We start from the raw sequence: 12,220 nt of genomic DNA, 5'->3' as shown, positions 1-12,220 counted from the left end.
ATCCAAATGTAGTGAAACAAAAATGAACATGCCTTGGACACTAATACACCCCCATGAACATACAACAATATTAGTAACAATTTCAAAATAGCAGTGATTAAAAAAAAACCTCATATATATCATCATTAAAAACATTAATAAAAAATAATAAAACAATTAGAAATGAACAACGTTTTGTAGTTCTGATACAAGCAGTCCTGCAGCGTGTTGGACAGCAAGTTCACAACTAAATGTCCTCCAATAAGCACACCAGGTTGGTCTTTTCTTGTATTTTAGTCAAGTTATTTACAAAAGGTAAGCAGCTACTCCACAGCTAAGCACACAGTAGCACACATGCTAGACATATGTAATAAGTGTCCTTCATTAAGCAGTATTACAGTCCAAAACATCCCATTTGTCAATAAAAACAAGTATTAAACAATTATATTTAGTAGGGCTGTTAATCTTTGGGCACCACACAATTTGAATCAATTCCCGATTCAAAATGATTATTGATTCAAAAATAATACTTTTTTCAAAACACTGGGTGCCAGTTCTATGATTAACTACATTTTTCCATAGAATAGAAAAACAGCTCTGACACATTTATATATTACTTAAAAGAAAACTGGTTTTGATAATTAAATTCTAGCCAAACATTTAATAAAGTCAAATACTAATAAGGCAACAAGCGAAGTATCCCACACTTCTATTTTCTAAAGTAAATCTACATCAGATATAGATCATCTTCATCAATAATATGATTTTCCTGAGTGACTGGACAGAACAGATTAAAAGATATATTTTTTAATCAGTTAAGAATCATTTCAAGTAAGACTGCGTCAAAGTAGTTTTCAGCACTTCCATGGCGAGTCTACTGACAGATGTAAGTTAGAACTATACGCTAATTTGTATTAGAAATGGCAACAGCGGAGGATATATGTGCATGTACAGTCCAGTCTGCCCCACGACAAGAGCATAGAGAAAAAGAAGGAGCTTAACAGTGTTGGACTGCAATGGCGGACCTGCGCAAAGCTCTCCTGGTAAACCTTTACCATATATGGAAAAATCCTCCGCTGACATGACCCTTGGGAAAAACGTCACAAATTAGACAAATTTCAAACAGCTTGTTTGGAGGAAGTATGAAGGAAGGCAAGATAGTTTTCTAAATATCTCCACCATGCCTCAGTGGTTTGATTTCACATTTTTGGGACTTATGCTGATCCCAAATACACAAAAACAGGTACCAATAGGTAAGGTTTAGCATAATAGGTCCTTTTAAGGTTATTGTTTTTCATACCTACCATTATTTTCTGACTAATTTCCCGTAATCAAACCTTTTTCTAACATCCCACACTACAAAATAATACAAGTATGTGCTATGGTTTGTGCTGATATTGTATCGGGTTAATATCGATATCGGCCAACACTCAAGGCTGGAGGTATATAATTTAATATACCTCCAGGCTATTCAGCGCGTCCCTTTTGTAATAGGTTGCCAGATTGAGTGAGTGGTTGACGCCATGCGATGGTCTGTGGCATAAAGGACGAAGAGGAAGCTCCTCCAGTGTGACGATTTGGCGAGTGCCCTCTACGAATGTCTGCGCAGCAATTAACACCTTTGCAACATCTGCTGCCGACTTTTTAGCAACCGTCTAGAAGGGATTTCTACGGGGATGAACGCCTGCGAGACGCCCATGATGGCTGCCCAGTGTGGGGAGCAACATGTGATATATGAACTAATACTAGTAAGTACAGTAAATGTGATATATGAACTAATACTAGTAAGTACAGTAAATGTGATGTATGAACTAATACATGCACCTACAGTAAATGTGATTTATGAACTAATACATTTAACTACAGTAAATGTGATGTATGAACTAATACATTTAACTATAGTACATGCTATGTATGAACTAATACATTTAACTATAGTACATGCTATGTATGAACTAATACATTTACCTACAGTAAATGTGACATATGAACTAATACATTTAACTACAGTAAATGTCATATGAACTAATACATTTAACTACAGTAAATGTGATATATGAACTAATAGTTACCTACAGTAAATGTGATATTGAACTAATACATTTAACTACAATAAATGTGATATATGAACTAATAGTTACCTACAGTAAATGTGATATTGAACTAATACATTTAACTACAATAAATGTGATATATGAACTGATACATTTAACTACAGTACATGCGATGTATGAACTAATACATTTAACTACAGTAAATGTCATATGAACTAATACATTTAACTACAGTACATGTGATATGTGTTACTAAAACGGCCTTCTTTCATCTCCGTAATATCGCTAAAATTCGTTCTATTTTATCCACTAGCGACGCTGAGATCATTATTCATGCATTCGTTACGTCTCGTCTCGATTACTGTAACGTATTATTTTCGGGGCTCCCTATGTCTAGCATTAAAAAATTACAGTTGGTACAAAATGCGGCTGCTAGACTTTTGACAAGAACAAGAAAGTTTGATCATATTACGCCTATACTGGCTCACCTGCACTGGCTTCCTGTGCACTTAAGATGTGACTTTAAGGTTTTACTACTTACGTATAAAATACTACACGGTCTAGCTCCGTCCTATCTTGTCGATTGCATTGTACCATATGTCCCGGCAAGAAATCTGCGTTCAAAGAACTCCGGCCTATTAGTGATTCCCAGAGCCCAAAAAAAGTCTGCGGGCTATAGAGCGTTTTCTATTCGGGCTCCAGTACTATGGAATGCCCTCCCGGTAACAATTAGAGATGCTACCTCAGTAGAAGCATTTAAGTCCCATCTTAAAACTCATTTGTATACTCTAGCCTTTAAATAGCCCCCCTGTTAGACCAGTTGATCTGCCGTTTCTTTTCTTTTCTCCCCTGCTCCCCTTTTCCTTGAGGGGGGGGGGGCACAGGTTCGGTGGCCATGGATGAAGTGTTGGCTGTCCAGAGTCGGGACCCGGGGTGGACCGCTCGCCTGTGCATCGGCAGGGAACATCTCTGCGCTGCTGACCCGTCTCCGCTCGGGATGGTGTCCTGCTGGCCCCACTATGGACTGGACTCTTACTATTATGTTGGATCCACTATGGACTGGACTCTCACAATATTATGTCAGACCCACTCGACATCCATTGCTTTCGGTCTCCCCTAGAGGGGGGGGGTTACCCACATATGCGGTCCTCTCCAAGGTTTCTCATAGTCATTCACATCGACGTCCCACTGGGGTGAGTTTTTCCTTGCCCGTATGTGGGCTTTGTACCGAGGATGTCGTTGTGGCTTGTGCAGCCCTTTGAGACACTTGTGATTTAGGGCTATATAAATAAAGATTGATTGATTGATTGATGATATATGAACTAATACATTTACCTACAGTAAATGTGATATATGAACTAATACATGTAACTACAGTAAATGTGATATATGAACTAATAGTTACCTACAGTAAATGTGATATTGAACTAATACATTTAACTACAATAAATGTGATATATGAACTAATAGTTACCTACAGTAAATGTGATATTGAACTAATACATTTAACTACAATAAATGTGATATATGAACTAATACATTTAACTACAGTACATGCGATGTATGAACTAATACATTTAACTACAGTAAATGTCATATGAACTAATACATTTAACTACAGTACATGTGATATATGAACTAATACATTTAACTACAGTAAATGTGATATATGAACTAATACAGTTACCTACAGTAAATGTGATATATGAACTAATACATGTAACTACAGTAAATGTGATGGATAAACTAATACATGTAACTACAGTAAATGTGATATGAACTAATACATGTAACTACAGTAAACGTAATGAATGGACTAATACATGTAACTACAGTAAATGTGATATATGAACTAATACTAGTAAGTACAGTAAATGTGATGTATGAACTAATACATGCAACTACAGTACATGTGATGTATGAACTAATACATTTACCTACAGTAAATGTGATTTATGAACTAATACATTTAACTACAGTAAATGTCATATGAACTAATACATTTAACTACAGTACATGTGATATATGAACTAATACATTTAACTACAGTAAATGTGATATATGAACTAATACAGTTACCTACAGTAAATGTGATATATGAACTAATACATGTAACTACAGTAAATGTGATGGATAAACTAATACATGTAACTACAGTAAATGTGATATATGAACTAATACATGTAACTACAGTAAACGTAATGAATGGACTAATACATGTAACTACAGTAAATGTGATATATGAACTAATACATGTAAATACAGTAAATGTGAAGTATGAACTAATACATGTAACTACAGTACATGTGATGTATGAACTAATACATTTAACTACAGTAAATGTAATATATGAACTAATGCATGTAACTACAGTAAATGTGATGTATGAACTAATACATGTATCCATCCATCCATCCATTTTCTACCGATTGTCCCTTTAGGGGTGGCGGGGGGTGCTGGAGCCTATCTCAGCTGCATTCGGGCGGTAGTCGGGGTACACCCTGGCATACTTGCCAACCCTCCCGGATTTTCTGGGAGACTCCCGAAATTCAGCGCCTCTCCCGAAAACCTCCCGGGACAAATTTTCTCCCGAAAATCTCCCGAAATTCAGGCGGAGCTGGAGGCCACGCCCCCTCCAGCTCCATGCGACCTGAGTGACGTGTCGACAGCCTGTTTTCACGTCCGCTTTCCCACGATATAAACAGCGTGCTTGCCCAATCACGTCATAACTGTAGAATGATCGAGGGCGAGTTCTTGGTTTCTTATGTGGGTTTATTGTAAGGCAGTTTCATTAACGTCCTCCCAGCGCGATAACAACACACAACAACAGCAGTCACGTTTTCGTCTACCGTAAAGCAGTTCGTCTGCCGTAAACAGCAATGTTGTGACACTCTTAAACAGGACAATACTGCCATCTACTGTACATGCATATGTGACAATAACATCTACGGCTTTTAGAGAGTGCAGTGCACAACTGCGCACACAACAAGGAGACGAAGCAGAAGAACGAGGAAGATACAGCCATGGCGACGCCGACGACGAGTAAGATCAAGAAATACGCTTATAAGTTCCAAGCCGCAGCTGCGATTGGACCTGGATAGCCTCCGGGAAGAAGTAGTGGACTACCAAGTGCTTGGCAGTGAAGATCTTCCTCAGGAAGCAAAGATTGACCGGTTTTGGGCCATGCTAGGGAGAGATGGAAGATTGCAGACTCTAGTGCATTTGATGAAAGCACTTTTGTGCGTGCCACACAGCAATGCATCATCAGAGAGGGTGTTCAGCATGGTTAGAAAAATAGTGACAGAGAATAGAACAAGGATGGACAATTCAACCCTTAACTCAACAATGAGTAGATGAGTGTTATGTGTGTGTATATGTGTAAATAAATGAACACTGAAATTCAAGTATTTATTTTATTTATATATATATATATATATATATATATATATATATATATATATATATATATATATATATATAATAAAATATATATATATATATATATAGCTAGAATTCACTGAAAGGCAAGTATTTCTTATATATATATATATATATATATATATATATATGAAATACTTGACTTGGTAAATTCTAGCTGTAAATATACTCCTCTCCTCTGAACCATGCCCCCAACCACGCCCCTGTCCCCAACCACGCCCCCCCACCCCCCACCCCCACCTCCCAAAATCGGAGGTCTCAAGGTTGGCAAGTATGCACCCTGGACAAGTCACCACCTCATTATTACACACATCCTCAAAGTTTTATGATCACTGGATTCATCAGTCGCTCTAGAATTTTGGACAACAACTACTGTATTGATGTTTTACTCCTCTTATACCACGCCGACCTAAATGTGACACTAGCACAAACTCACAGCTCATTAGAAAATCACTGTACGGTTTTAAGTAATTATATGTAATAATTAATTATAGAAATTGCTCTGTCGTCTGCAAGCTGCAGACATTTGTTTGATGCCTGAAAAGTGTGCGTCAATTTTAAACATTTAATTGTAGTAATTTATCATTTCTTTATTTATGCATACTTTTTATATATGTTTTTAAATACATTTTATATTATTTTTTTATATGACCAGTGTGGACGCCTCAAAGGTGAAGTTTTTCGTCAAACCTCAGTGCCGTGTTTGGTTAATGTCAATAGTGCTGTGTTCGCATGCTTGCATGTTTTCTTCTTCTTCTTCTTTATTACAAGTGTAAAGCACCTGTGTTGCAACTTGGAAGTTGCAACTCCCTGTAAGTTAAGCACATTTGTGAACTGTTGAGAGCGATGTATAGGAGTAATGTGTGTTGGTAAATGAGAGACAATGCGAGATTATCATCACACTTTAACATCTCGGTCATGTAAATGCCGCCTCTTTGCAAGGCCAGCGTTGCAAATGAGACTATGTTCTTAATTGCCTTAACCTGGATAAATAAATGTTAAATAAATATACAAATACACGTAAACTAGGAACGTGGGGACGGCCAGTTTGTTGCTAAATGTTTATATTTCCCAGAAGGCTTAGCGTTGCAGACAGGAACAGGAAGTCGGTCTGAGCTACGCGGGAGCGCAACAATTCTGCTGTTTGAGCAACAAAGACTTACATGTGTGTTATATTGTTGGTCTACACAACACACACATACGTTTGATGACACAGTGGATGTGCACGTTTGAGCGCTGCTCAGAGACGAATTTGATTGGCAAAAATGACGCTGATTGGCCAAACTGTGCGAAGAAATTGTGGGCATTTGACAAAACTGCGAGGCTGCGTATAATTTTCGCAGATTGGTTGAATTTGCCTAAACAAGGACTGACTTTTTAAAGCCTCTGCTCCAGTTTTGCTTGATGGCAGCCATGTTTTTCAATCAACTGTTCTCAAATTCTACAGATGTGTGCTCCTCAGCAAAACACCCTCAAATTGCAACGGAAGCTAAAATTAGATTAGATTAGGGCTGCAACAACTAATCGATTAAATTGATTAAAATCGATTACAAAAATAGTTGGCGATTAATTTAGTCATCGATTCCTTGGATCTATGCTATGCACATGCGCTTAGGCTAGTTTTTTTTTTTAAGTTTTTTTTTTTACCTTTATTTACAAATGCAACATTTACAAACAGCTGAGAAACAATAATCAAAATTAAAGCTGCAAGCAGCGTTGTTCGGGCCCGCGTATTTGGCAGGTGCTAGTCCTAAGTGTCCCAATACTTTTGTCTACTTTTAGTCTGAAGTGTCCCAAGACTTTTGTCTAGTGTACCTACCTTGTCTGCATTGTGTGGGCACGTTGGTGCTTCCTGCTTTTAAGCAGCCATCTTAAAAAAACAGCATTGCAGCAGCATCAGCGCAGCGGGTCTTTGAAGGGTCATAAAATCAAAACCGGAGCAGTTAATTAAAAAGCGCTTCTGTTGTTGTAATCACAAGGGTTCAATGTCTCTCCTGTGTTAGTTTGAAGGCGAAGCGACAAACGCGCTCAGAGGAGTTCGTTTTTGAAGGAAGGTGAGTGGTTTTTACAAAAAATTTATTTTGAAGGGGGAATAGCAAACTTCCTGTTGATTTTTGCTGGGGGTAGTCAATTTATGAAATGTAGGTCTAAGTGAGACCTACGGAGAGGTTTTTGTTTCATGTCTCTCCGACCTTCCCAGTGGGAGTTACAGGCAGTTTTGTAATTTCTTCTTCCGAGGAGCAGTTATTTATCAGTTTTTTTCAAAAATTGCTGTAGAGCGCAATTTTTGAATTTGGGGTTAGGTTTTTTTATTAGATCACAGTTTTTGCCAGTCCTGATGTGTGTGTTCAGTTCTGTGAGTTTTGAAGCATGTTAAGGGGGTCAAATTACAGCGCAAAGAGGCAAAAGTGACTGTTTTTAGTACTTTTTTGTCTTGAAGGGGGAATTGCCAACTTCCTGTAGATTTTAGCCCGAGAATGTACCATTATGAAAGTTAGGTCTGAGTCAGACCTACATAGAGGATTTTGTTTCATGTCTTTCCGACCTTCCTAGTGGGAGTTACAGGCAGTCTAGTTTTTTTTTTTATCCTAGGGGGCGCTAGAGCGCAATTTTGATTTTTGCAGTTTGGATTTTTATTAAAAGACAATTTTCGCAGGTCCTGATGTGTGGGTCAAATATGGTGAGTTTTGAAGCATGTTAAGTGGGTCAAATTAGTGCTCAAAGAGGCGGCGGAAGAAAAAGAATAAAGAATAAAACGAACGAATAACAATAGGTCCTTATGTCCCATTGCATAAGGACTCCCTGTGGGAGTCCTTTTGCAATGGGCCATTGCGGGCCCTAATAATAGGGGTGTCACAGTACATGTATTTGTATCGAACCGTTTCGGTACGGGGGTTTCGGTTCGGAGGTGCACTGAACGAGTTTCCACACGGACATATTAAGTAGCGTACTGCACGTTGTGTAAACAATACTCAAAATGCCGGACATTTGAGGCATTTAAGAAAGTCCGCCCTGACAGCTCCGCAAAAGAGGACATGTCCGGTGAGAAGAGGACGAAATGCCTCAAATGTCTGGCATTCTGAGTTAGGGTTGCGTGTATTTTCAATGTACGTTCAGGGTTAAAAAGGATAAAAATAAAACAAATTGTGCGCGCAGCAGCATTCGTGAGGGAGGGGGAGAGACAGAGAGAGTTGTGATAAATGTGCATGCGTCGTCAGGCTCTACTTTTTATCGATAGATTTATCAGATTTAATTTTTTATTATCTATAGCAGGGGTGTCAAAAGTGTGCATTTTTGTAACATTTTCCTTGTTTTATTTGGCAAGTTGAAAGATATGGCGCCGGTATGCTGTTTTTTTTCTTCAATAAAATACTGGAAAGGACAGAAATGTAGTTTGTCTCTTTTATCCGATTATTAATCGATTAATCGAAGTAATACTCGACAGATCAATCGATTATTAAATTAATCGTTAGTTGCAGCCCTAGATTAGATTAGATTAGACAAACTTTATTTATCCACAAGGGAAATTGTTCCACACAGTAGCTCAGTTACAAAGGATGGAAAGTGTAAGGATGGAAAGGATAATGCTGGTGTAAAGTAGACTAAAAAATGTACCGTACTAACAATATAAGATATAACATATATGCAATATTTACATATTATATATATGCAGTATATACTATATACTGATATATTATATTATTATATTATATTTGTATGTAATATATACAATATATAACAAATCCCAATTACGATGTACAATATTACAGTATTACAGTAGTACAGTAAAACAGTCATACTGGAACCTAATTGGGCCGAGGGATGGGTACCAAATCCGGTACTTTTTTTTTTTTGGTACCGACCGAATCCCACCGGTCCCGTCGGGCACCAATTCACGTAAAATCCAACGATGCCATGTTACAGGGCCGTAACTAGGATTTGACAAATACTGAGGTCAAAAGTTGGTGTGTCAAGAGGAGGTTTGAAAGGCTGAAATCCTGGGTATCCCAGCAACATAATGAATTTCCAGATTAACAAAAGCTTCCATTAAGGTAGAACTCTCCCGTGTTGTATTATCTACCATCTTGGACAATCAGCATGATTTTGTAACAGTCCACTTTTTTAATTAATATGCTGAAGTTTTGCGTATTAAACAATTTTAACATCATTAAAACATACATTCAACACCATTCCATAGTTTCGACTATGACCGGGGATGGAAACCACGGTCTCTTGTTCAGCAACTGTAGAATAATGACACGTGCCACAAAAGCTTCCAAAAGATTGTTAGGAAATATGTTGTCATATTATTATCAGTGACAGAACATGACGTGGCCAGGAGTACGTTTGGGGTCAAATTTTATAAGGAGGGCCTTGTCATTCAATAATTCACATGTGACATGTGTCGTGCTTGTTTACGCAAAACGGGGCCCCGCACCACGGATCACAAAGACCTACGCGCAGCTAAGTTGATCTCTGCGAACAGAACCTGGCTGACATGACAACGGTCTTTCCCCGACAACGTTTCACATCAATTTCATTCAGATGAAACCAAAATGAGTTATATCAGTCTAAGTTAATGTTAATATTTTGATGACAACACATTTCGGGTCGGATGATATTTATAATAAAAGTGGACGTCGTTGTTTTACATTGCTGGAGTTGCAGCCAGCATTGCATGACCAAAGATCGTATATTGTGAGAGGATGATCGCATAGTGCTGTACAGCAGTGTTTTTCAACCTTTTTTGAGCCAAGGCACATTTTTTGCGTTGAAAAAATCCGGAGGCACACCACCAGCAGAAATCATTAAAATACGAAACTCAGTAGACAATAACAAGTTGTTTGTTGGATATGACCTTAAAGCATAACCTAGCATGCATCAATATAGCTCTTGTCTCAAAGTAGGTGTACTATCACCACCTGTCACATCACACCCTGACTTATTTTGACTTGTTTGCTGTTTTCCTGTGTGTAGTGTTTTAGTTATTGTCTTGCGCTCCTATTTTGGTGGCTTTTTCTCTTTTTTTGGCATTTCCCTCTAGCAGTTTCATGTCTTCCTTTGAGCGATATTTCCCGCATCTACTTTGTTTTAGCAGTCAAGAATATTTAAATTGTTTTTATCCTTCTTTGTGGGGACATTGTTGATTGTCACATCATGTTCGGATGTACATTGTGGACGCCGTCTTTGCTCCACAGTAAGTCTTTGCTGTCGTCCAGCATTCTGTTTTTGTTTATTTTGCAAGCAGCACCGACACTCAACAACAACACATAATTTGCAGACTATAATTACTGGTTTGCAAAAAATATTTGTAACCCAAATAGGTGAAATTAGATAATTTCCCACGGCACACCAGACTGTATCTCACGGCACACTAGTGTGCCGCGGCACAGTAGTTGAAAAATACTGCTGTACAGTACAGTACACACGATGTCCACCACAAAGTAAATTTTTCATCTTTTTTTTGTCAGAGAACATGACCTCGGTGTCCTCAATGGTAGTTACGCCCATGGTTGCGCGTGACGTCACGCCCGGTAGTTTTGGCGCTTCGCCACTTGGCCATCACTCCAGCAGCACTGAGCCAAACTCCCTCTAGGTCAGTGACGTGCGGTGAGGTTCATGGCTGGTGAGGCACTGACTTCATCACAGTCAGATTTACAAACATATGAACCCTAAAGAGTATCTTATTCACCATTCGATTGGCAGCAGTTAACAGGTTATGTTTAAAAGCTCATACCAGCATTCTTCCCTGCTTGGCACTCAGCATCAAGGGTTGGAATTGGGGGTTAAATCACCAAAAATTATTCCCGGGCGCGACGCTGCTGCTGCTGCCTACTGCTCCCCTCACTTCCCAGGGGGTGATCAAGGGATGGGTCAAATGCATAGGACAAATTTCACCACACCTAGTGTGTGTGTGACAATCATTGGTACTTTAACTTAACTTTAACCAGAGGTGGGTAGTAACGCGCTACATTTACGCCGTTACATCTACTTGAGTAACTTTTGGGATAAATTGTACTTCTAAGAGTAGTTTTAATGCAACATACTTTTACTTTTACTTGAGTATATTTATAGAGAAGAAACGCTACTTTTACTCCGCTACTTTTATCTACATTCAGCTCGCTACTCGCTACTAATTTTTATCGATCTGTTAATGCACGCTTTGTTTGTTTTGGTCCGTCAGACAGACCTCCATAGTGCCTGCGTTTCAACAAATACAGTCACTGGTGACGTTCACTCCGTTCCACCAATCAGATGCAGTCACTGGTGACGTTGGACCAATCAAACAGAGCCAGGTGGTCACATGACCTGACTTAAACAAGTGGAAAAACTTATTGGGGTGTTACCATTTAGTGGTCATTTGTACGGAATATGTACTGTACTGTGCAATCTACTAATAAAAGTTCCAATCAATCAAAAGTGTGAAGGAAAAAAGACCCTTTTCCATTTCAACCGTACATCCCGTCAAAAGCCTAAAGACTGACTGCACAGTTCCTGTCTTCACAATAAAAGTGCCGCTCCATCGCGCCTGCGCTTTCAAAATAAGAGTCTCCGAAAGCCAGCGCAAACAAGCTAGCAAGCTACGGAGTTTGCCGCCAATGTATTTCTTGTAAAGTGTATAAAAACGAATATGGAAGCTGGACAAATAAGATGCCAAAAACCAACCACTTTCATGTGGTATTAGACAGAAAGGAGGAACTTTTTTTCTCCTCTATTTGAAAACGGGGACGTTATCATCACTACTGTCT

At 38.7% G+C, this 12,220-nt stretch overlaps 1 protein-coding gene across 7 annotated transcripts in view; it reads right to left on the bottom strand.

Moving 5' to 3' along the window:
- mctp1a (multiple C2 domains, transmembrane 1a) overlaps positions 1-12,220 on the bottom strand; it is a 502,786-nt gene that overhangs the window by 121,062 nt on the left and 369,504 nt on the right. Inside the window, exon 17 of one of the 7 annotated variants that reach the window (XM_061986609.1) lies at positions 5,040-5,219. The exons of the other annotated variants lie outside the window; for them this stretch is intronic. Within the exon in view, the coding sequence (XP_061842593.1) occupies positions 5,082-5,219 (138 nt within the window). The 3' untranslated portion in view covers positions 5,040-5,081. Of the gene's footprint in view, positions 1-5,039; positions 5,220-12,220 lie in introns of those variants that run through there. 7 annotated transcript variants of the gene reach the window in all.

This window comes from Nerophis lumbriciformis, linkage group LG12, assembly GCF_033978685.3.
Source record: "Nerophis lumbriciformis linkage group LG12, RoL_Nlum_v2.1, whole genome shotgun sequence".
Taxonomy (NCBI): Eukaryota; Metazoa; Chordata; class Actinopteri; order Syngnathiformes; family Syngnathidae; genus Nerophis; species Nerophis lumbriciformis.
This window is presented reverse-complemented; position numbering and strand designations above follow the sequence as displayed.